This window comes from Kogia breviceps, chromosome 3, assembly GCF_026419965.1.
Source record: "Kogia breviceps isolate mKogBre1 chromosome 3, mKogBre1 haplotype 1, whole genome shotgun sequence".
Taxonomy (NCBI): Eukaryota; Metazoa; Chordata; class Mammalia; order Artiodactyla; family Physeteridae; genus Kogia; species Kogia breviceps.
This window is the reverse complement of record NC_081312.1, coordinates 187,645,359-187,671,868: the sequence shown is the minus strand read 5'-3', so window position 1 is coordinate 187,671,868 and position 26,510 is coordinate 187,645,359. Positions and strand designations below refer to the sequence as shown.

Genomic DNA, 26,510 nt, shown 5'->3' with positions numbered 1-26,510 from the left:
GACTTAATTTCTCAGTCTGAGGATGTAGTAGGGAATTCTAGTGGGCGTCTTGTTCTCAATAAGGACACAAATGCCGTAATATTTTTCCCCTGAGTAGAGTGGAAACTAGTTTCACCTTTAGAAAAGCTGGTTGCGTTTCCCAGCCTTGTTTGTTTATATAGAATTGTATATACTTCCCACTTGCCACCTACTATCCAAGTTCCCCTTTTCTCAATGCGAGGGCAATCTAATTGCTTAACGCCCATTTCTTGCTGAGTTAAGTGAGTTTTGCTACATTTTGTGGGTCCACTTCCCATAGTACTCTCTTAGGGCTCCATCTTTCTCAGACTGTAGGTTACATCCTTCTCACCCTTAAGGTCTGCCTTCTGAAATGTAGAGGATGACAAGTAGGTGGGATTACTCTGCCTTTTAAACAGTGAAGATTCTGTCAGGGACGAAGTCAGCATCTTACATTGTTAGGTTAACTGTCTGTATCTTAGATGAACATTGTCCAGTCCAGGAGCCAGCAGACTTCTTCTTAAAGGGCTGGATAGTAAAAATTCTAGTCTTCCAGCCCACGTAGTCATTGCCACAATGAAAAGAGCAAAAGTGGCCGTAGACAGTACTTAAACGGCTGGCTGCACCACACACCCAGCAGGTTGTGGTTTGCTGAGCCTTGTGTTCTAGTCTGATACTCGCATCCCGTCATGGTGCCACGTTTCCTTTTCATGTCTGCCTTGGCTTGGCGCTCCGCACAGGAGAACTTTGCCCACTCCTGTAGGTTGATCAAGTTGCAAGGATAAACGTAAACCGCCCCCCACCCCGCCTTTTGCCCCCTCCCGAAAGCAAGACCCCAAGTGATTCTCAGTAATATCCCTTTCTTAGAAGTCTTGAATACTTGCTTCATCAGTCTTAACTTTAACTTTTTAAGGTTGGTTTAAATGTGTATTACTTAAAACCAGTTTTATCCCACTTAGCCACAAATTCTACTTTTCTCAAGGAGATAATTTCTGTTTCTTTAAAGTAGCATGCCTTTTTCTTGGTAATGTAAAGAAAGCATAAAGGGCACCAGACATATAAATTTTTGCTTCCATTACTTTGTTGGGCCAAACAGCATCTATGAGATGATCTCTCACCAGCATATATGTATGTAAATCTCTGGATTTAGCATTGAAAATCTGAGTTCAAGTTTTATGCATGGCTCTACTTTTCTTTGGATATGTTACCATCCTCAAATCACTTATTCTTTCTCTCGGCTTTAGACTCTACATTATACTACTACTACTACTACAACTTTAAAAAAAAAAACACTTCTGTTCTTATCCTGAAACATACAAATCCGTCCATCATGGAATAGGATACAAAAATTTATGTGAGTTTTTAAGATAAAATAGGAGTTTTCAGAGAAATACTGTTTTGTAGCACTTTAAAGGTATGGCTGTAGAAAATCATAATCATTGCTCTGACCTTGTTTTCCTGCTTGCATGTTACTTCATTTTGGAAAGAACTACATGGAGAAATTAAAAACCTCAGTGCTTTTAATTCCTCCCCCCCCCCCCCGCCAGTGCTTTGGAAGATAATATAAACTGTAGCTTTTTAAATGGAGAGTTACCTTGTTCGGCTTATCGTCTTGATACTCAGAGGCAAAGCTGCCCAGCCTTCAGTTCCTAAATGCATCCTCCTGGCCCTGACCTAAAGCTCTGTTACCTGCTTTATCATGCTTCCTATAAAATCTTGCACTTAGTTTGGTCCTTAAGAATGTGAGTTTATTCCTGGTCTTTCAGTAAAATATCCGTGTCTTACTCTTGCTCTTCACTTTTTGTTTTTTTTTTCCCTTTTTTTTGGCCACACCTCGTGGCTTCTGGGATCTCAGTTCCCCAACCAGGGATAGAAACTGCGCCTTCAGCAGTGAAGGCAGAGTCCTAGCAACTGGACTGCCAGGGAAGGAAGTCCTCCTCACTTCTTTCTTCAGTTAACAGTTGTGAGTTTTGCGAAGTGTTCTAGATAAATCTGTTTCGTAGAATGTGGAGTCTAGTCCCCATTTAAAAAGCCCCTGTTTCTGAAAATGACTTTCCTCTTAACAGCTGATTGAGTTTTTCTCTTGATTATAAAGTCTTATTCTAGTGTGCCTTGATGCTTATGGTTTTTAACTGTTACGTCATGCCCTCTGAAAACACTCAGAGTAGACCTAAAAACTATCCGATAACATCTATCAGGCTGGTGGAAAACATGTCATTTCTTCAGAGGTTAAGAGCTTAATTAATTGGGTGCTTGTCAATTTTTTGAATTTTCATGGATATGAAGAATAACACTAAAGTGAATTCCTGTATCTTAACCTCATGAGAGATCAATAGATTTCGTTTCTAATAAATCTTAGGCTTATAGAGTACTCTCCCTATCATGTCTTGTAAGAAATCTTTTGTGTGGCACTTTTATCTCATAGACTTACATCTTGCTCAAGGGTGTATGCAAATAAATGTTCGGGCATCTAACTCAGGCCTCTTAGTGAGCTACTCTGGGGGTCATTTCAGTCAGTAATATCGGCCTTTTCTTCAACGTTGCCAACATATTTGTGGAAATTTCCATGGAAATCCCAACTCACAGTGTAGAAGTATGGTGTTACAGTAGTCCACATTACTGTTCCTTTTTTATTTGCATGCAGCTGTAAAGCTTGATTTTTTGGAAAAAAACATCCATGAGTTACCTCTGAAAAGTGCAGATTTTGGCATAGAGCAGAGATTTTCCTTAAAGTCTAATTTGGAGTATTGATTTTTCTTTGTAACTGAATGTGTTGGGGTCCTCGTACCACCCCCCAGGTTTGGTGATCCTCTTAAGAGGAGTCATAGGACCTTGATTAACATGGCTATGACTTATGAACCATGAAAGAGTACAAAATGTAGTCGGCAAAGGGAAAAGGCATCTGGGGCAAAACCTGGAAGACACCAGGTGCAAGCTTCTAAGAATCTTGCCCCAGTGGAGTCGCACAGCAGATGCTTTCTTCCTCCAGCAACGAATTGTGACAACACTGGTGAAATGTTGTCTATCTACCAGGGAAGCTTATTCGGGATTTAGTCCCCAGGGTTTTTATTGGATTTGGGTTCTGAGGCCGGCATCTCTGCCTACTTTTAACCAGAAGTCTGGAGTCCCGGCGGGAGAGCAGGTGTTCAGCACAAGCCATACTGTCCGCACGACAGCGCAGCCCCAGGCGGCCACGCTGCCCGGTCACTGTTGTGGGGTCCTCCCGAAGGGTCACTGTGCCAGCCCAGGGCCGGCTCTGCAGGCAGGCTTTTCCGAGGACTGCGGTCTCGGGTGCCGTGTGGACGTTCCTGTATGCTTGAGCTTATTCCCGACCCATTGCTTTTTGCAGTCGTGTTCGTTCTTACAGTGTTTAGTGAAGAATTCATTGACGACTGTATTTTTTTAAAAAAAGTTTAGGGTGTTTTACATTAATACATACCATCCAGCAAGATAAATTTAAAAGTAAGTAGATGAAGAAACTGTCAGGCATCTCCAGCAGTGGTCTTGCTGAGAAATTTCCTCTCTTGTCTCACCTACACTTTGTTGGGCACTTAACCCCCTTTTCTCTTGTGTCACATCACTCACTTTGTTGGGTCTGAATCTGCTTCTGGTTTCCCCAGTAGGCCATGTCCTCTCCGATATTAAATCTTGGTCACTACCTTTTCTCTTGCTGCGCCGTTACTTCATTCTGAGCTCGCAGTGCTTGTGTATTGTATTCTATGTGCGTCCCCTAACTGTCATCTTTTTTTAAAAACAGTTTATTTAATTTATTTATTTTTGGCTGTGTTGGGTCTTCGTTGCGGTGCGCAGGCTTCTCATCGTGGAGCATGGGCTCTAGGTGCGTAGGCTTCAGTAGCTGTGGCACGTGGGCTCAGTAGTTGTGGTTCACGGGCTCTAGAGCACAGGCTCAGTAGTTGTGGCACACGGGCTTAGTTGCTCTGCAGCATGTGGGATCCTCCCGGACCAGGGATCGAACCCATGTCCCCTGCATTGGCAGGCGGATTCTTAACCACGGCGCCACCAGGGAAGCCCCCATCTTTTTAATGGAAGAGACTTCTTGATCCACTTCTAAATTCCTTTTCCTCCTCATTTCCTTTTTTAAGTTAAGTTACAGTTGTTAGTTTTGCTAAGTGTTCTAGATAAATCTGTTACAAAGAATGTGAAATCTAGTCCCTATTCAAGGGGCTTCCCTGGTGGCGCAGTGGTTGAGAATCCTTGCCTGCCGATGCAGGGGACACGGGTTCGTGCCTCGGTCCGGGAAGATACCACATGCCGCGGAGCGCCTGGGCCCGTGAGCCATGGCCACTGAGCCTGCACGTCCGGAACCTGTGCTCCACGACGGGAGAGGCCACAACAGTGAGAGGCCCGCGTACCACAAAAAAAAAAAAAAAAAAAAAAAAAGAAATCTAGTCCCTATTCAAAAAGCCCCTGGCAGAAGACCTAAGTAGACATTTCTCCAAAGAAGATATACAGATTGCCCACAAACACATGAAAGAATGCTCAACATCACTCACTAATCATTAGAGAAATGCAAATCAAAACTACAACGAGGTTATCACCTCACACCGGTCAGAATGGCCATCATCAAAAAGTCTACAAACAATAAATGCTGGAGAGGGTGTGGAGAAAAGGGAACCCTCTTGCACTGTTGGTGGGAATGTAAACTGATACAGCCACTATGGAGAACAGTATGGAGGTTCCTTAAGAAACTAAAAATAGGGGCTTCCATGGTGGTGCAGTGGTTGAGAGTCCGCCTGCCAATGCAGGGGACACGGGTTCGTGCTGTGGTCTGGGAAGATCCCACATGCCGCGGAGCGGCTAGGCCCGTGAGCCATGGCTGCTGAGCCTGCGTGTCTGGAGCCTGTGCTCTGCAATGGGAGAGGCCACAACAGTGAGAGGCCTGCGTACCGCAAAAAAAAGAAAAGAAAAAAAAGAAACTAAAAATAGAACTACCATGTGACCCAGCAGTCCCACTCCTGGGCATATACCCTGAGAAAACCATAATTCAAAAGAGTCATGTGCTGCAGTGTTCATTGCAGCTCTATTTACAATAGCCAGGACATGGAAGCAACCTAAGTGTCCATCGACAGATGAATGGATAAAGATGTGGCACATATATACAATGGAATATTACTCAGCCATAAAAAGAAACGAAATTGAGTTATTTGTAGTGAGGTGGATGGACCTAGAGTCTGTCCTACAGAGTGAAATAAGTCAAAGAGAAAAACAAATACCGTATGCTAACACATATATATGGAATCTTAAAAAAAAGGGGGGGGTTCTAACGAACCTAGGGGCAGGATGCAGACCTAGAGAATGGACTTGAGGATATGGGGAGGGGGAAGGGTAAGCTGTGACAAAGTGAGAGAGTGGCATGGACCTATATACACTACCAAACGTAGAATAGATAGCTAGTGGGAAGCAGCCGTGTAGCACAGGGAGATCAGCTCAGTGCTTTGTGACCACCTAGAGGGGTGGGATAGGGAGGGTGGGAGGGAGACGCAAGAGGGAGGGGATATGGGGGGATATATATATATATATATATATATATATATGTATGTATGTATGTATAGCTGATTCACTTTTTATAAAGCAGAAACTAACACACCATTGTAAAGCAGTTATACTCCAATAAAGATGTTAAAACAACAAAAAAAACCTGTTTCTGAAAATTGGAATCTATGATCTCAAGCCCTGCTGCTGCTTTATCAACTAAGTTTACTGAATATTCTAAATCCTTTGTTGTCATTTCAAACAATCTTCACCAGGAGTAGATTCCCTCTCAAGAAACCACCCTCTTTGCTCATCCATGAGAAGCAGCTCCTCATCCATTCAGGTTTCATCACGAGATGGCAGCAATTCAGTCCCACCTTCAGCTCCACTTCTACTTCTGCTGTTTCCACCAGGTGTGCGGTTCCTTCCTCCACCGCAGTCTTGAACCCCTCAAAGTCATCTGTGAGGGTTGGAATCAGCTTCTTCCAAACTCCTGTGAATGTTGATGTTTTGATCTCTTCCCCTGAATCACGAATGTTCTTAACGGCATCTACAATGGTGAATCCTTTCCGGAGGGTTTTCCATTCACTTTACCTAGATCAGTCAGAAGACTCGCTGTCTGTGGCAACTATAGCCTCTTACGAAATGTATTTTTCAGTGAAGAACAGCAAGTTGAAATGAACCTTGATCCATGGGCTGCAGAATAGATGTGTGTTAACAGAGGCAGGAAAACAACACAAATCTTGTCCATCTCCATCAGAGTTCTTTTTTTTTGTTGTTGTTGTTGTTGTTGTTGTTGTTGTTGATACGTGGGCCTCTCATTGTTGTGGCCTCTCCCGTTGCGGAGCACAGGCTCCGGACGCGCAGGCTCAGCGGCCACGGCTCACGGGCCCAGCCGCCCCTCAGCATGTGGGATCCTCCCGGACCGGGGCACGCACCCGCGTCCCCTGCATCGGCAGGCGGACTCTCCACCACTGCGCCACCAGGGAAGCCCCTCCATCAGAGTTCTTGGGTGACCAGATGCCTTGTCAATGAGCTGTAATATTTTGAAAGGAATCTTTTTTTCTTATCAGTAGGTCTCAGCAGTGGGCTGAAAATATTCAGTAAACCATGTTTATAAAATGATTTGCTGTCATCCAGGCTTTGCTGTTCCATTTACAGAGCACAGGCAGAGTAGATTTAGCTTAGAGTTCTTCAGGGCCATGAGATTTTCAGATGGTAAATGAGCGTTGGCTTCAACTTCAAGTCACCAGCTGCCGTAGCCCCTCAGAGAGTCAGCCTGTCCTTTGAAGCTTTGATGCCAGCCATTGACTTCTCTCTATGAAAGTAACAGAAGGCTCTTTCAGTCTACATTGGAAATCTGTTGAGTGTAGGTACCTTCATGGATGATATTAGCTCCTGGGTGTCTTGCTGCAGCTTCTACATCAGCACTTGTGGCTTCACCTTGCACTTGGATGTTATGGAGACCGTTTCCTTCAGCCTCATGAGCCAACCTCTGCTAGCTTCAGCCTTTTCTCTGCAGCTTCCTCACCTCTCTCAGCCTTCATAGAATTGAAGAGAGTTGGGTCCTTGCTCTGGACTAGGCTTTGGCTTAGGGGAATGTTGTGGCTGGTTTGATCTTCTGTCCAGCTCACTAAAATTTTCTCCACATCGGCAGTTAAGGCTGTTGCTCTTTCTTCCGTGTGTTCACTGGAGCACCACTTTTAATTCTCCTTCAAGAACTTTTCCCTCGCATTCACAGCGTGGCTAACTGTTTGGTGCAAGAGGCCCAGCTTGTTTCCCGTCTTGGCTTTCGACCTGCCTTCCTCACTGAGCTACACCATGTCTGGCTTTTCACTCAGAGTGAGCGACGTGTGGCTCTTCGTGTCACTGAGCACCGAGAGGCCTTTGCGGGGTTGTTAACTGGCCTCGTTTCAGCATTGCTGAGTCTCAGGGAAGAGCGTGGTCTGGGGCAGGGCCGGCGGGGGCAGTCAGGACACACAGCCTTTATCAGTGAGGTCTGCTGTCTCAGGGAAGAGCGTGGTCTGGGGCAGGGCCGGCGGGGGCAGTCAGGACACACAGCCTTTATCAGTGAGGTCTGCTGTCTCGTGGAGGTGGTTGGTGGCGCTGCAGAGCAGTGACAGTAGCAACTCAAAGGTCACTGGCCACAGATCGCTGTAACAGAGAGAGTCACACGGACAAGTTTGAAATACCACGAGAATTGCCCAACTGCGACACAGAGACGCGGGGTGAGCCAGCGCTGTTGGGAAAATGGCGCCGATAGATGTAAGGTGGCCGCAGACCTTCGATTTGTAAGAAACCCAGTAACTGAAGTGCAGTAAAGCAAAGCCCCGTAAAACAGAGGTAGGCGTGTAGTTGTTCCTGTTGATTGAAATGGTTACTTCTTATTCATTTCTTCTCATGACAGCTCTGGTTCTGACTGCTAATTAATTTCCAGGACCACTGGACCATCTAAATTGCTCTTCCCACTTCCAGTGTGTTGTGTTTTGTTTTGGTTTTTTTTTTTTTGCGGTGCGCGGGCCTCTCACTGCCGTGGCCTCTCCCTTTGCGGAGCACAGGCTCCGGACGCGCAGGCGCAGCGGCCACGGCTCACGGGCCCAGCCGCTCCGCGGCACGTGGGATCCTCCCGGACCGGGGCTCGAACCCGCGTCCCCTGCATCGGCAGTCGGACTCTCGACCACTGCGCCACCAGGGAAGCCCCACTAACAGTTTTTGTTCGTTGTCTTGTAGCCTTCATACCACTTGCCAGCTCGTTTTTGGGGGTGGGGAGTTGAATTATGTTACCTTGATGCTGAAAAGTAAATACATGGAATGAAATTGTAGTACTAACAATTAGACTTTTGTAGTGGACCTTTTTGTATCATTAATCAAGTGTGGATATTTATATCTTGGTTTTTCTTAAGACAGTAGAAACTGTCATCCCTGATGGTCTGAGATGTGTAGATTATTCATAAAACTCAGGAGTTACTTTTAAGCAGTTTATAGAAAGAGTTAGTCCTGTTGTGAGGAGATATGAGGCCATCTTCATCATCTTCAAAGCAGGCACCTTCCCTGAAACTTAACTTTTTGAAAACTTCATACTGTTTTAGTTGAAATTTGGCAAAACTTAAAATTAAGAGCAAGTGTGGAAACTGTTTAAGAAGTTGAAAAATAATTGCAAAAATGTACTGGATAATTGTGACTTCTAGTTCTCTGTCAGTTGAATTTTTTTTGCCTTTTTCTGTATGTACATTGTGTCTTTATTAGAACTTTTATAAAAAGCTACAAGTTGCTAGAAATGATAAAAGTGAGGTTTTGCAACGATGAGTTAGTGATATAGGATGATCTGTAGTATGATGGAAACCAGTGTAAACATCAAACATGACTTATAATTCACTTTGCTTTTTATTTTTCTCAGGGACCAGTTACTCTCCCCAAGAAAACTCACACAACCACAGTGCTCTTCATAGCTCAAATTCACACTCTTCTAACCCGAGCAATAACCCAAGCAAAACTTCAGATGCAGTAAGTACATACGCACGCCCGATCTTGTGTTTCTGGAATATATTGCAAAAAATATTTTTTTAAAATCAAAGTTGATCTTAACACACCTGAACTAATGAGCTGGCCTTATTATTCAAACTGAGCATGGTCCAAATATGTCATCTTGGTATCGTTGCACCAAGAAATAATACTGTTTGCATTTCTCTGTAGAGCAGAATTTGCCATTGTGATATTTGAGATACAAAGAACTTCAGATTGTGAAACTTGTGGCTTAACTTGAGCTTCTTCTTTTCATAATCTATAAACTTCTGTTAAAAAAAAATCTGTAAATTTATTGATGTACTTGTATATGTACTTGTATAATGTACTTGTATTACATACTCCACAAGACACTAGTGACATAGAGGTCCCTCTCCTGAAAGGCATGAAACCCAGTGAGGAATTGTAGGTATTTCTAAAAATGAAGTAATTGTTAATGAAGTAACTATTAACTCAGGTTGAACTTTTTAGAGTCAAGGTTCAAACAAAAGTTTTAATACATTCATTCAAAAATAAGGTTTCAATTTCCTAGGCATATGCTAGGTTGTCGATGTATAGAACTAAGGAAACGTAACCCATCTTAAAGGAACTTTTGGACCTACGGCGGAGACTGAAAAGTCAACCATTAAAATGTTGCATGTTAATGTTGCTGGGGAGCCCTCAAGGTGGGGGGTGGCCCGGCGGCCTGGCTGGGGAAGGCGTGCCGGCCGGCGGACTCACTGTGACCCGTGCAGTGGAAGAGGCTGGAATTGGCGTAGCATGCGAAGGAACAGCGCCTACGAAGACACAGAAGTACGAAATAACACCCCGTGTTTGCAGAACGCGGATTTCGATGGTGTGGAAGAACGGCAGGGGCTCAGGTTACACAGAGAGATGGGGCCGGATTATAAAGCAGTCTCTGCCTTTCCAGGGAATATGAACTATATGTGAAGGCAGTGGAGGGCTACTAAAGGGTGTAATCAGTGAAGTACCATGTTTGCAATTTAGAAAACATGGCAAATACATCATAGGAAGGAAGAACAACTAGGAGGCTGTAGACGTGCAGGTCGAATCCAGCAGACGTTGCCTCGGCTATTCAGGTGATCGGCTTACCTTAATCGGTATTGAAAACCCTTGAGGTTTATTGTTATTTGTCTCTTGTTGAATCAGTGTAGTTAGTACATTTCCATAGAAAATTGAGACACCGGTGGCTTTCATAAAAATTTTAGAGTAGTTTTAAATATTAGGGTCCAATTAGGAAAACCGGACTCATACCGGTTATTTTAGCGTAGAGAATTTCAAATACAGGAAAGGAAAAGGAACATATAGTGATTACCCCTGACGGCTGGGAGCAAAAGGGAGAGGTTGGGGTTATCAGAACCCAGTTGCTCAGAGGAGGAGCCTTGCACAGTTGGTGACGGTACCTCTGCGAGGTACCATGAAGCTGGTTCTGATTCTGGGCTGAGAGCTGGAAACTGGAACCCGCTGCACTGCAAGGCTTCTTCCTCCTTCCTTTCAGCCCTCCTCTAATGCCTGGTACTGGCAGAATCTAAGAGGAAGCCAGCTGGCTAAACAGAATGTAATTGGCGTTATCTCAGCCTTAGCGTCACAGAATAGAGAAAGGGTGGTATCGAGACTGAGACAACAGCTTGATGAACCTTCACAGGTGTTGTCATCACACTACTTGCGCGGAATGACTTTCACTTAAGACATATACTCAGGATTTTGCAGTGAGTATCTCTGTTTTTGTGAAAAATGGCCCCATTAAATTAACAGGCTAGCACTAACCTAATGTTCCCTTTATTACTGACAATTTAGATTTGCTGTTTGCTGTTAGGACAGAGGCAGGCCATGTGGACATTGTTTTGGTGGAAAAAATTCCTTATTCAGGGAAAACAGTTGCTGATTATTTTGATTTTCAAAAAATGGATTGGCATAATGAAATCAGAAAGAGTAAATAATGGGCATCAGATAAGTTTGAAAGATCCAAATTCTAAAGGGTGTCAGGGGACTGCACTGTGTGAGTGGAAACTGAAGACGGATTAAATGTCATGTGTTTTCAGAATATGAGGGTTCCCCTTTCTGTAGATTTCAGCTCTAGGTATATAATTAAGTAGTGGTCTTTTTCACTGTAATGTACCCAGGGGGAATGACATTTTTACAAACTATAAATTTAATGTTACCTGAGAGCCTGGGTTTTGAACATTTCTGAAGGTTACTTGTAAACTGACTTTGTCCTAAAATCACTTCCAATGGAAGGTTTTTGAGTAGTAAAGTAAAACAAAGTCACCTTTCATTAATACTTTCATAATGGAAGAAGAGATGAACAGAAGACTGTCAGGTAACCCAGGTTAACACATTATTTTAACCCAGGTTAAAATATGGAATAGCTTTTTTTTTAAGTGGGTTTTTATTTCGTGCTTTCTAAGTTTTAAATCTGTCTTTGAAAATCAGTAGCAGTATTACTTGGAGCTATGCACACAGATATGTGGTTGTATGGATGATTTATATTTATCAGGTTAACTGTTGGAAGTTGAGTTGCAATTACCTTGTTTTTTTCGTATGAAGATATTCACATGTAGGCCTCGTTGAATTTAAATATGTAGCCTGTTGAACGCCTCCTCCTTCCTAACATAAATCATGGTGGGATTTACAGACATCACGTAGGCTGCCTTAGATTATGTTGTGCGTATTCCTGATTTCTTTAAGAGATCTCTTTATTCAGAAAATATGTTTATTTAGGAAGAGAAATTTATTTCCATTTAAAGACATTATCATTGGAATCTTCCCTTATGTATCGTTTACCAATTTTGATTTGCTGGAGGTGCTTTAAATTCAGTCCTAGGTTACTTTGCATTTATACTCCAGCTCCCCTTGTTATGAATTAAATATCTTCTGTTATCAATTAAATATCTTCTGGAGGTTTCAAGTTGGAGGCTCTTCTTTAGATCTACTCTCTGTAACCAGTCTTGACTGAAGATATTCTACTTAACCATAGAACTCTTAGGACTCCATGAAATTCTTTGTTACAGTGAGTGCCATCTTTGATGTTATTTAATGAGCTATTCTTTATTAACAGTGCATAATTAACTTCCGAGATTAACACTTTATTTTCCATAGTTTAACTTTGAGAAGTAGTGGTGGAACTTTGTATTTTGGAGAGAGTAAATAGGGAGATGCTTTTTTATTTAAGAAGAGAAAAGCATCATTGATATGAGTTCTAAAAGACATTTTGAGCTGAAAGAGTAGACGGGTGCTGTAGTAACTATTCAGTGCCGTTCTTATCGAGCAGCCGTTCCATGCTTCGTAGTCTCAGGGCCTCTATATTCAGGAAAATTGAGAGCTTTTGCTTATGTGGACTCCATCGTGAGTAACCATATTAAAAATTAAAACTGATAAATTTGAAAGATAATTTTAAAATTGTAAAGCTATTACATGTCAACACATGTAATATATTTTTTTGAAAAATAGACATTGAGCATCTCTTTAAATGCCTGAGTAGGGAGAAGATACATAGAATTTCATAGTTGTTCTACCTTTCAGTCTTTTGTGATATCAGACCTCCCATAAAGCCTCTGAGAAAACTCCCCTGTGTTCTTGTGATGGAATGAGGAGGAAAAAGACAAAATTATCCTAGTATTATTATGAAAATAGTTGTGGTTTTGTGAATGATCTCGGGGTCCCTCGAGGGTTCCTGGGCAGCACTTGGCAACTATAGCAAGCCTAATTTAGAAAACTTGAAAAGTTGCAAAACTTTTGTTTAATTCTTAATTTTAGGTACTTTTTTTAATCAAGGAGCTTGAGAATCGAATATATAACATGATGACTGTAGTTGGTGACACTGTACTGTGTAATGGAAATCTGTTACGCGTCAGCGTTCTCACCAAAGAAGTGCCTGTGAGTGAGGTGATGAGACAGACGTGATGATTAACTAGATGAGCAAACCCTTTCCCAGTGAATGTGGGCGTTGAGTCGTTACTGTGTGCGCTTTAAATGTCTTACAATTTTATTTGTCAGTTATACCTTAGTAAGGCTGAAAAAAATACAACGGGGTGAGGGGGAATTTAACACCTGCTGTTGCATATCAGCATTTATAAAAACATTACCCTGTTACTTAAAGATTTTTTCCTTAACCTTTTTTTGAAGATAGAAGTAGGGTGGAGAAGATGAGCTTAAGTTACTAGTACGTGCTTGCAGTGCTATACCTGGAGCACATTCTGTTAAGTAAGACATTAACTAGTACTAACCTAGGGTTTGGTGAACCCATGCTCTTCAAGGTTCTGGTCTGTGAACTTTGAACTGTCCTGGAGGTTGTGCCAGAGTGGAAAATGAACTGCCATCAAACACTGCCTAGCTGAGCGGTGGCAGCGTGTGTCCTGAAAGCGGGCCTTCGGCTCGGGAAGCCGGGAAGCAGTGTGTCAGCGTGTGCTCTGCCGCGGGCTCCTCTTCTCTCCAGACAGGCCACAGACGGCACAAGCACCGCTGAGCGGGGCACGGGCTTACACCCTCTGCTCCACTCTGCTGGCCTCTGTTCCCCTGCCTCTCCAGACCAAACTAGTAACCCCACGTGGCCACTTGCCCAGCAAACCAAATCTTCCCAATACATCCGTGGAGGGGCGTAGTTGGCATACTAATTTAGGTCTTGGGAGTGGTAGGTGGTGGAAAAGAACCTTTTGAATTGGGCCTTCTGTGATTGGGTTTCCTGCAGCCTGGCAAAGCCTCCTGGAAGCTAGAGGGCTTGAGACGTAACTCTCCACTGATCTTTAGAGGTTTGGAAGCACAGGGCTGATTTCCAGCAGCTTCATGATTTTGCCACACCAGCCTGAGAGCATAATCTGCATCGTTTCTTCAACTGTCCTCAAAATTCTTACGACATTTCCAAAATTGGTATTGACTTAGTGGAAATAATAGATGTCCAGAAACCTGAGTTTTGATCCTTTCTTCTGCCACTGATTACTTTTGTGACTTGTGGACAACTTGTAAGTTCTTTCAGCTTGTTTCCTACATGGTAGATTAAAGAAAGCTGGGTAGGCAGTACATAAGAGTCCCTTTCCTTAAGCTTTAAAATTGTGTTCCTTTGAACTGTGGTGAGCCCAGAAGAAGGATGGACTGCCAGAGTATAACCTTATTTCATTTTCGCCTCAAAGCTCCTTTGAAAACAGTTAAATTCATGTACAAGTGTACTTGGGGTTCTACCAGATTTCCTGGAGCTGGTGCAGACAGTTAAAACATTACTTTTGTTGAGGTTAGTTCCATGAGAAGTGGGCCTTTCAGATATTTCTAACTTCATTACAATTTTACAGTGCCTGCGAAATTACTAGCAAGAGACTGTATCTGAGAACTTTTGGAAGACAGACCTGTTTTGTTTTGTTTTGTTTTGTTTTTGTGGTACGCGGGCCTCTCACTGCTGTGGCCTCTCCCGTTGCGGAGTGCAGGCTCCAGATGCGCAGGCTCAGCGGCCACGGCTCACGGGTCCAGCCGCTCCGCGGCACGTGGGATCCTCCCGGACCGGGGCATGAACCCGTGTCCCCTGCATCGGCAGGCAGGCTCCCAACCACTGTGCCACCAGCGAAGCCCCAGACCAGTTTTAGTTATGGGAAAGTGAGCAACCTGCCAACCCTATATACTATGTGAGACAAGGTTTAGTTAATACTTGACCCATCTCATGGATTTTGAAGTTGAAACAAATCCATAACTTTTAATTAGCTTTGTGTTTACATTAAAGTTTTTTTTGTGGGCTTCCCTGGTGGCGCAGTGGTTGAGAACCCGCCTGCTGATGCAGGGGACACGGGTTCGTGCCCCGGTCCGGGAGGATCCCACATGCCGCGGAGCGGCTGGGCCTGCGTGTCCGGAGGCTGTGCTCCACAATGGGAGAGACACAAAAAAAAAAAAAAAAAAAAAAAAGTTTTTTTGTGTGTGCTTTTTTTCCCACTAAGTAACAGTGAATACAGGCAGGCTGTTCTCTGTCACACTATTTGTGATTACTGTGCCTTAGAGTGTTTAGAACTGATGTGCTCTCATGCCATCAGATCAGTCGGTTGAGAGTGGCTTCTCCATGTGACTAGATTTCAGCAATTAAAACTGGTAATGGGGGGCTTTGTAATGCTTTCCTAAGGTCACTATGATGTTAGTTTCGTGTCATTCTTCCTGTGCCTCGTAAACCTGCTAATCTGTTTAATTTGATATTTTATAGAGTTTTCCATTGTTATTCTTGAAGGTTTTCATAGACTAGGGTCTCAGACCTAAGATATATATGCAGATTTTACATCTTAGACATCTTAGATCAGGGGACTTTTATCTCAAGTCTTTTTCCATATGTATGCCTTGAAAACCATTGACATTCTTGATATTTCATACCAAGTGATTAAATTTTCATTAATGTTTTCTAATTTTCTAAAATGTGTTTTTAAGCCTTATGATTCTGCCGATGACTGGTCTGAGCATATTAGCTCCTCTGGGAAAAAATACTACTACAATTGTCGGACGGAAGTTTCACAGTGGGAAAAACCCAAAGAGTGGCTTGAAAGGTATTTGCTCATTTAATTGAACGGTATTTCTCATTCTAGATTCTACCAGCTGACACCTCAGGGCGCTACACGTTCTAAGGTTAGGTTTCTTAGTGCGGTGCTCATCACTCCTTGATTGCAGTGGTTCGCCCGTCGTCTGTATTTTCCATAATTTCTCTTTACCTTAGAAAGCAAAACCAAAAAAACGAGGGCAGACGAGCAGCTGTCCACAAGGGCCTTGTGAACAGTGTATTTATGTAATTTAAAAGTTTATATTCTATAATCTATCATACATCCTCCCTATAATTTGTATTAGAAAACTATCATTCTTGTAGGACAATAATATGTTTCCTTCATATATGTAGAATTATTACAGTTTTGGTTGTAGGGTTAATGGCATGTAAATAATTGGTATAATGTTGCCATCAGTGAGAAACATTAATGTTGTTTGCTGTATCCCATGTCCCACACCAGTTGAATGATATTACTGCCTTGTTCTTTTATGTTCCATGTACAGTTTAGTTGAGCATTTGACCAGAAGTGATAAATATAGATTCATTGTATCTCTTGTAATTTTTATGGGTGTGTCTTTTATTTTTAGAGAACAGAGACAAAAAGAAGCAAACAAGATGGCAGTTAATAGCTTCCCAAAAGATAGGGATTACAGAAGAGAGGTGATGCAAGCAACAGCCACTAGTGGGTTTGCCAGTGGAAGTAAGTATTAATTTCTTTAATTTCTTTCTTTGAACCAGTATAATGTGTGATTCACTCCTGTAGTTTGTTAACTTTACAGATTTACGTGCATAGCCGTTTATATAGGTAAACTAAAAGAAATAGAAACAAAAGGCTTTCCTTGTTGGGTCTGTCCTCGTACCGTGCAGCGTTTTGTTCTTGAAATGGTGCACGTGGAGGTGTCCGTCACTACGCGTGACGGCTCCAGTGCCGTTGAGTGGGTGGAGAAGTGAGACTTCATGCTGTGGATTGACAGGAGACCCCACCCCCATTTACACTGGTCACTGAGAAACCCTCTGGGTTTCAGTCCAGTAACTGAACGATAGCCGCACACAGAGAGTGACGAGAAGTGCCTGTCTTCTTCTGTGTCATCAGCGAGAAGCTTGTTCATCCTGGTGTTTGGAAATGGGTTTCACCATGATCGTAGATCTGTGTGCCGTCTCCATCCTGTGGGCACCTTCAGGGTCTTTTGAGGTCAGATTTTGTCCGAGTTGGACAATGTGGGTAACATACATTTATTTTTAAGTTCAAATAAAATTTGAGTTTGAAGATTTTACTAAATATATTCTATTCCCAATGGCTTGTCTTGCCCAGAATAAAATTTAAATGCCACATAGATTTCTTAGGCTCTTCATCACATTTTGAAGTTTTGAGAATTTTTAGATGTGTTTTGGGAATTCTTAGACTTAAGCATTTGAATTCTCCTTCTGTAACTGAAAACAAAAAAGTAGGGTTATATTTGGTCCCAGTGAAGGATATTGAATTTTTGATGGGAGAAATTACTTAAGATGAAACAAATAATATAGTTCTATAGGGCTGAATGTTTAAAGTATGTTCCCTGGAACATTTAACTTTTTATATTAGTGAAATTGTACTTAATTCTTAGAAAATAACAATGGTTTAAAGCACTGAAGTTAGGAAATTTAAGAGTATTGTATTTTGAGACAGAAGAATTGGGTTGTAGTCCCATTTCACTTAATAACTTAAGTAACTGTGACTTCCTGGCGAATAACTAAAAATGAGAGGTTTTCCTTTCCAGGTTAAAAAAAATACGGTGCCCAGCTTGTGGTCCTCCTGAACGAATTGTGGGTATCCAGGAAGAGTGGCTAGATGAGTGTAAAACTGACGTTATTTAGTTGTTGGGCCAGGCCTCTCCACATAGTGGCTGATGGTTCCCAGAGAAGAAGAGATCAGAGCCTAGTATGTTCTCTGCAAAATAACCTAGTCACTCGTCCTCCCTTGGGGTAATTAGAGGTCTGATAGAAAAGTTGATGGAAGTGAAAATACTACTTTTGGCTGCTTAATAAAAATCTTTAAGGAAATAAAATCAGAGTTGTGGTTTCAAATTATCTGTGTGCATCTTTTTCTTTCAAAAGGGAAATCAGTTTTTTATTTCTTCTTTATGATTTCAGAAGTTAGGCATGTTTGTTATTAAAAGTAGAGAAGAGGGAAAGTATTTTAATCTCATGACTCAGGAACACTTGGAGACACACACTTTTTTCTAGCTGCATGTGAAAGTATATAAAAACTACATATGCATGTATTCTACACCAAAAATAAGATTGTATGTTACTGTTCTTAACCTTTTTCTTTGTTCAGTAATGTTTCAAGGATATGGAACTTCCCTGGCGATCCAGTGGTTAAAACTCTTGTGCTTCTGCTGCACGGAGTGCGGGTTCGATCCCTGGTTGAGGAACTAAGATCCCGAGTGCCGCGCGGCGCGGCCAAAAAAAATTAATAAAAAAATGTTTTCCGAGGATTTGTTTCCTTTTGCCATTTTATAGTTCAATGTATGTTAACTGCATGGTGCTCCTGTTTGGACATGCCCCCATTCGTAAATAAGCCTCTCTCCGTGGGTGCCCGCGTGGTTTTTAGCCTTTCCTCCTGCCGTGAGCCGTGCTATTGTTCCTATTTCTGCCCGCTTCCCCGGTTACTTCCTTAGGTCAATTCCTAGAAGTGCGGATGAGGAGTCGGTGGGTCTTTGTGCTGAAATGTGCTCCTTTATCACACTTCTTGAGTTTTAAGTGATGTTTGAGAAAGGGCTGCAGCTGTATTGCTGCTACTTATTTTTAAATTGGTCAACTGACTGTACTTGGCGTGATAGTAATAATGGTCACTAGGCACTGAGGTGCTTAACTTTGTCTCTCCAAACAACGCTGGCGCAGAGTCTCCCGTACGTCCGGTACGCTGCTGTTCGTGTAGGGTAGGGCCGAAAGCTCTGTTGTCCTGAGCAGCCAGCTAAAGAGGTGTGCGTGTGGAGGGGACAGGGAGGGTTGGGAACATTTCATACGTACAGAGGTAAAGGTAGGAAAAAGAGATTCTTAAAGAGCATTTCTGTGTTTCGGGAGTTTTGGAAATGTAGCAAATAATATCCACAGTTTGACAGTGAAGTTGTAGGGGTGAAATTTTAAATTTGGTATTACTGCTGCTGTCATTGTACTGGCGTAGTTGTATTGTTGATTATTTTTGTTACCTTTAATCGGTGCCTCAGAGACTGATTGCTCTGTGGTTAGAGAAACTTTAACTTGGGTTCTTCAGCAGTGGCACGGATGGCGCTGGGGGTCAGGGAATGCGTGTGGATTCCATCCTGTGTTGTAGGATGTAGAGCGTTACACCTGGCCTCTCCGTGCCAGCCCCGGTAGCACACCTCTCCTCGCCCAGTGGTGGCACCCAGAAGTGTCTGCAGATGTTTGCTGAGTGTTCTTGTCGTGGGGCTGTGCGGATGGAGTCTCTGCTGAACGGCGTCGCGTCTCGAGCCGCGAGCAGGAGAAAGCTGTGGGCGCCATAGCGCCCTCGTGTGCTGTAGTGCTCTGCGGTGGTGTCTCTGCTGCAGGTGTGCGTTGACAGCTTGAAAACTGCTTTGCGTTTTAAGCCTCCTTCCTTCTTTGTGCTCGCGTGCTCTCTAGACTTGGAGGAACCATGAACTGGACAAAACGACACAGTATTCAGCAGGAAGGGCATCCTTTGGTCATGTCATTACATATCATGTGCTTGAGTCTTAAGGTGTTTTTCTCCTTGGAAGTTGCTTTAATCCTTCAGTTACTGATGAGACTATTGTAATTTAGGCTGGAGAGTGTTTGACAAATACAAATTTCGTTACTGTGACTGTTGAAATTTTCCTTCTTTTGTACTCTTTTTGCGGAAGCAGAAGTACTTTTGAGTTTAAAATATTTTTGTGGCTTTAAATTGGAAGAGGATCTGTTTTTAACATGACTGACAATACCAAGTATATTTTTCTGACTTTGCTGCAGATGTAGGGCTCCTGTTGTCAGATAGCATTATTATAACTTGATTTTATAACTAACTCTGGTATTCGTTAGCATCATTAAAACTATGAATTGATTTACTTACTGAATGCAGAGTTCTTTATACAATTCAGCCACATCCCCAAATGAGGTCCTTTAAGCCCCAGTACCAGCTACTTTAGAGCCCACTCCTTAGCCACTTCAGTGTCCAGAACAATCAGGCTAACAACAGCGTCGTATTCCTTTGTAGTTGAACCACTGCGGACAGTTCAGTCAATTATTAGAACCAAGAGCCATATTTTAAAAGAATGGACCGTTTACCTTTTCTGTTTTTAAAATAATTTTTTTTAATTTGAGTAAAATGTTACACCTCTCCATATATTGATCTTTTTAAAAATGTTTTGTTTGAACTATGGTGTGGTTCTAAAGAATCCCCCAAAACTAGTAGCCCACTTGAAATCTCAGTATAGATTAAGTACTTATAGTTGAGCTAAAATTCCTCTTCCAGTATTTGAATATTTATATGCTAGTGGTAAAACTGCAGACGCTAACTGGGCTTGCAGTTTTATAAAAAGATGTTAAATACAAGTATGTTGCTAAACTAGCTGATGTTAAAGGCAGGATTCTAACGTAATCTTTTTTCTTCCCCTTCCGTCATTTCCAACATCTCTCTTTCCGAACTCTGAACTAAAGTGGAAGACAAGCATTCCAGTGATGCCAGTAGTTTGCTCCCACAGAATATTCTGTCTCAAACAAGCAGACACAATGACAGAGACTACAGACTGCCAAGAGCAGAGACTCACAGTAGTTCTACGCCAGTACAGCACCCCATCAAACCAGTGGTTCATCCAACTGCTACCCCAAGCACTGTTCCTTCTAGTCCATTTACGCTACAGTCTGATCACCAGCCAAAGAAATCATTTGATGCTAATGGAGCATCTACTTTATCAAAACTGCCTACACCCACATCTTCTGTCCCTGCACAGAAAACAGAGAGAAAAGGTATGCCATTATTACTAGATGCTGCACGTTGAACTATAGTTTCTTGAGTTTCTGATTATATTACATTATTTCCGTTAGCTTAAATAAGACGCTTGATTATGAATTCTTTTAAAAAGTCTTCTAGAATGTTACTGCATAGATTTAGATGTAGAGTTAGCCATATTTAGCTTTTTTCTTTTTCTTTTTAATTATGAAGCCTCAGAACTGTTTTTTGCCTTTGACACTTTGAAGTCAAGTGCTTAATTTATAACAGTTAGTAATGGATAAAATAACTTTTCACAGCTAAATGACTGTCCCATCATACTTGTATAAAGTAATTTTTTGTTTTTGTGATAATTGTCTTCATGATATAGTTTAGAAATTGTCTCAGTTTTCTATTAAAATTTACTATGAATAGAGACATTTAAAAACTTGTCATTTCCGCATACATGCAACTATTGGTTTCAGTTTGTGAATTAGAAAACTGAGTTGTGGGCCATAAGATAAGGAGTCTTAATGTCTGAATTATGAGTTAAGTCTGAAGCGTAGAAGTTGAACTTTGCAACCCAAATTGTGTTTATCCAACTCGGTGCCAGTAACCATAGAAGGTTCAGAAAAACTGTGGCAACCACCACTTGGGGGGCGATGCATAATGGAAGAAGCAGGGTGATGGGATAAGCCTACTTCGTAGACCAGCCACAGTCCCAGACTTAACCCAGTTTTAAGGCACAAAGGAAATTTGAAAAGCATTAAGTAAATAAATCACCTTGGGTAGACCCCTTAGCAGATGAATTAGCAGATTAGCATCAGTAAATGTTGAGGAATTTTTATGTCCTTTGGGTTTAGGAGATGCTCTGTGGACCTAGTGAGTCTTTTACTTAAGCTTTTACTCTGTTGTCTGACTCGTTATTTCACATTGATTTGATTTGTTGGCAAAGGATTTAAGTAATTGGGTTTCTTTTGCTTCTAGTTTGCTCTCCTTTTATGTATGTCGTTTGAATTTCCCCGTAGCAGTTGTTACACAGTACTAAACATACTTTCATCATATAGTGCATCGTACATAAACAGGTTATTCGAAATGTTGTCAGATTCCCCAGAGATGGCTTGTACCAAAATTCATATGTACAAGTCCTGTTTGCCCTGATGCAGAATTAAATTTACAAAAGAGAATTCCTGAGAGAGAAAATCTGAATTAATGCATTAATTGTTAGTGTAGTACTACTTTCTAAAGGATGTTTTGGTTTTTCAGTTTTGCCAGTTTTATTTTGGTTACAGAAAAAAATTATTTAAAAAACACTTCTCAGTTTGAAAAAACAACCTTGGGCCTTCAGAAAGATCTTTGGTCTTTATCTCGTTTTACCTGTTGTTAGCTCTTACCTCCTTTTTGGAATGTGTTTCTTCCCTGACTTCTGGGATGCTGCTGCACTTCAGCTTCCCTGCCCTCTTCTCTTCTTGCTCCTTAAATATCAAGAGAGTTCAGTCTTTTCTGTGTTTTGTTCTTTTTTCTTGCCCAACATGTCCTCTTTTGCTGGGTAGCAATTCTCGTGACTACCTTGTCTCCATAAGTGGCTCCCAAATCTTTATTTCTAACTCACACACGTCTGCTTCCTTCTCCAAGCAGTTGGTATTTGTTAACGTCTCCCCAGAATATAGTGTGTCCCAGATTCCTCCCTTTTCCCACAGTTTTTAGGTTCTCAGTGACAACACTGTCCTCCCAGCCGTTGCATGTTCTTCAGCATCCTTGCCCATCCCCCCGTCCACAAATCTTGGATTCTTGCTCCCGCGTCTTGTTGGTGTGCATCGTTTCTCTCTCTCGTCGTTGCCACGGCCATTGTTGAGACTCAGGTCACTGCTCTTGAAGTAACCTTCTGATAACTGCTGTGCTTCCTTCTACCCAGTCTATCCACTTACAGTGACATCATGATAAAATTTAGATTGGACTGTGCTGTTTCCTTGCTTACAATTTTTAATGGTTTTATCCAAAGGAAAAGTCCATACTTCTCAGTAAGATGATAGCAAGTCCTTGACAGTCTGGTTGCAAGCCTGTCTTACTAGCTTGATCTCCAGTATTTCACTCTTAAACATTCCCTGTATAATTCATTTGCTGCAAACTTGTACAGAGTTTTTTAGACCGTGTTATGCTCTTTCATGTTTTGATCCTTTGCTGAAAAGGACATATTCTTTCCTCCACTTCCATTCTGTTGAACTCAGTACTCTTTCTTTAAGGGCCAGCGTTGATGTCCTTGGGGTCTCAGTGTCAGTTAACCTCTCAAACACTTTGATTTTTTTGTCTGTTACTGCACTTACCACTGTATAATTTTAGTTCCTTCAATTAGACTCTCCTCTGTAGGGTCAGGCATTATGATTTATTGCATTTTGTACATTTTTTCACTCCCTAACCCCTCCCTCGAAGCTTCAAGCACTATTCCTGTCAAACTTAATGTAATTAAAGATTAACTGTGTACCAGGTTTGGTGCTAAATGTTTTGTACATATTTTAGGTTATTCCTTAAAACAACATTGTGAGGGAAAGAATTGTCTTAGATATGAAGAGCCTGCACATTGCTGAAGTTTAAACATATGGTGTAAGAGGCTGCTTCTCCAAAATCCATGTTCTTTCCATAAAACTGTATGTAATGAAAGACATCACCAATCTATATTAGTTTGGACTCCAGTAATTCAAAACTCCTCACAAATCTTAGGTGATTCATGTTTAAACACACAAAGTGTGTTTGCTGATCACAAAGTTTATTTGAAAATTTTATAATATAGTAATTTTAAACTTACAGGAAGAAACTTGATTACCTTGGAATTGCCTAGGTGTAGAGGGAAAATAGTACAGCCTTACCAAGTATTTCCCCTTGCATGTGAATTGAAGACAGTATTATTTCCTTAAATAAATTGTATAACAATTTGGATCTTTTCACATTGTTTTCCAGCTAGTCTAAGTTTGTGAAAGGTCCATTAATTTGCGGTATATTTTTTTCCTCAGTGGAGACGACATCCATGTTATTTAAGTTAACGCTTCCTATTGACTGTTCTCATCAACATAGTGATTTCCTTGTTTGGATTTTCCTTAACTAATAATTTATATTAAGAGGTTGATGGCTCGAATAAGATAGGTCTGTTGGTCTTAAGTGCTAATAGTATAGCTAAACTGTATTTAAGGATGACAGCAGTAGAACGCGCTAATAAATAACAGCAGAGCAGGAACTTTGTGTCCCAACCACCGCTGTATCCTTAGTACTTGGCAGGTAATGGGCAGGCAGTCAGTATTTGTGGTATACGGAAAAATAACTGAAAGAATGGTAATGCATGTGTTGAGAGTTGGGGAAGCACCTACATTGGTCATGGTTTAAAAGATGCATTTGGAGAAAAAGAAGAGTGTTTTATGTGTTGTGCGTCTAATTAAAGAAACAGATTTAGATCTGTTTAATGCCAGTGTGTCTTTCGATAAAAAGAACCTTAGGTAAACCAGTCTGTGCTTTTTGCTTGAGGGACAGAAGTGTGGAGGAGCTGTGAAGCGCTCCGGTTCTGCAGAGAGTAGCCCTGGTGTTAGGCGGGGTGAAGCAAGGGCGCCAGGTGCCTCCCTCCTTTTAGGTCTATATCTGTTTCTTATGGTAACATTTGAACATCTCTTGGCAAGACTCCTTTATTGGACAGCCATATGACAAAGTACAGGGAAACGCTGATGTGCTTTAAAAAAAAAAGTCTAAAACAGAATTTTATAGGCTGGCAACCCATTGACCATTCTAAACTGGTCCTGTGACCCCCCAGCCTCTCTTCCAGATTTGTGAAATGACAAAATAGGCAGGAAACGTGGGTCCTTGTTTTTTGATTTAGCCATATAAGTGCCAGGGTCAGAAGGGTTTAATGACTTTTAAGTTTCTTATTTAATAATTTAGAGTTACGGTTTATTAACAGAGGTAAGTTTGAAAAGTAAACAGAGCAGCCACAGAAGCAGACCTATTCAGCGACCTCAAGGCAGCGCTCAGAAAATTAGCCTCTCTCAAGAGTCACAGAGTCCCATACTGTTGTGTAGCCTTAATCTAATGCGGGGGCGGGGTTAGTCATTCTTTAATGTGAGACGTGAGTTAGTCACTTGAAATAAACTTCCTTTTCGTGTTTTGGTGATATTTGTAGACTGGGTGAAGTTAAAATGAACCTGAAGACTTTTCCCAGTGTGTTAACTAACAGCAGTCCTCTTTTATAACCCACATAGGAGGTCATAGCTGGCTGTCAGTGGGACACATTTAGCCCTTCCTTGCTTTGCTTTAAACTACTTTTCAGACTACTTTTAGGATTACTAAATGTTCATGTAAAATTAGACCAATTGGCCGTAGAAGTACTTAACTATTTGTTGAATAACTGAGGACGTTAACCTGCGGCAGGGTGGGGGGGATGTGATGTTAGTCTGATTTAGTAAGTTTCACTAAAATTACATTACATAATAAAGATGGCATTTTGAGCAGTGGGGCAGGGGGCAATACCTGTGATGAAAGAATGTTAGAAAATACTGTTTATAACCTGAGGGGCAAGGAAGACCTTTCAAATGAGAGCCCAAAACACATGTGCCTTAAAAAGTTGGTAAATTTGGCTACGTAAGACATTTAAAACTTCTCTGTGACAGAGATACAATAAACAAAGGTTGGAAAAAAAAATACAAAATTGGGAGAATATATTTGCAACAAATGAATAACAGTACATTAAGGATACATTAAGAATTCATCAAAGCGGTATAAAAAAAACAATCCAATAGAAAAATGAGCAAAGTATATGAACAGGCAGTTACAGAAGAGGAATTTTAAATTGCCAGTCTTGCGTTAGAACAGTTAGAAAAATCAGCTCAAAATGGAACAAGGACCTTAACTTAGGAGCTAAAAACTATGAAACTGTAAGAAAGCAAGGGAAAATCTTTATGACACAGGGTTTGGTAATGATTTCTTGGATATGACACCAAAAGCACTGGCAACAGAAGAAAAAAATAGATATATTGGACCTCATCAAAATTAAAAACTTTTGTGCATCAAAGGACACTCTAGAGTGAAAAGATAACCCATGGAATGGGAGGAAATATTTATAAGTTACGTCTGATAAGGGATTAATAGCCAGAATATATGAATACAAAGTCCTGGAACTGAACAATAAAATGAAACAGCTCAGTCCAAAAATGGGCAACGGAGTTGATGCGATGTTTTTCCAAAGAACATAGTCTAATGGCCAGTAAGCACATAAAAAGGTGTTCACCATCATTGGTCAACAGGGAATGAAAATCAAACCACAGTGAAATATCACTTCACACCCATTAGGATGACTACTGTATATATATTTTTTAAAAAAACAATAGAAGCCAAGTGTTTTTGAGGCCATAGAGATTGAAACCCTTGTGTATTGCTGGTTGGAATGTAAAATAACACAGCTGCTGTGGAATACATTTTGGCAGTTCCTCAAAAAGTGAAACATAAAATTACCATAGGATCCAGTGATTCCATGCCTAAGTATGTAATCAAAAGAATTGAAAACCAAGGAGTCAAATGAGTATTTATACACCAGTGTTTGTTGTAGCACAATTCACAATAGCCGAATGGTGGAAACAACCCTAGTGTCCACCAGCAGCAGATAAAGGATAAACAGAATGTGATGAGTGTGTGTGTGTGTGGATGAACTGTGAAAACCTTATGCTAAGTGACACAAAAGGACAAATATTGTGTGATTCCACTTATGGGGCACCTCGAATGGGCAAATTCATAGACAAACTAGAATAGTGCTTACTTTGGTCCTGTGAGATGGGGAGCTCTAGTTTAATTGGGTAGAAAGTTTCTGTTTGGAAAGATGAAGAGGTTCTGGAGGTGAATTGTGGTGATGGTTGCATGACACTGTGAATGTACTTAATGCTAATGAATTGTAAACCCAGAAATGGTTAAAATGGTATATTGTATGTTGTATATTTTACCAGCATAAAAGAATTCAAGAGAAAGATTACCAATACAATATTGGAAATTAAAATGAGATTTTTCACTCTTAAAGTTGGTGATAACAGTTGAATATAGGGAAAC

The 26,510-nt window shown here is 41.3% G+C and overlaps 1 protein-coding gene across 4 annotated transcripts in view; it reads left to right on the top strand.

Annotated features, from left to right (window-relative positions):
* Positions 1–26,510, top strand: part of WAC (WW domain containing adaptor with coiled-coil) — an 84,627-nt gene that overhangs the window by 39,696 nt on the left and 18,421 nt on the right. For 2 of the 4 annotated variants that reach the window (XM_059058686.2, XM_059058685.2), the window contains exons 4-7: positions 8,888–8,994; positions 15,403–15,518; positions 16,099–16,211; positions 20,168–20,476. In XM_059058686.2, coding sequence (XP_058914669.1) covers positions 8,888–8,994; positions 15,403–15,518; positions 16,099–16,211; positions 20,168–20,476 — 645 coding nt within the window. The remainder of the gene's footprint in view (positions 1–8,887; positions 8,995–15,402; positions 15,519–16,098; positions 16,212–20,167; positions 20,477–26,510) is intronic. The other 2 variants (XM_067030591.1, XM_059058689.2) reach the window with 1 other exon arrangement.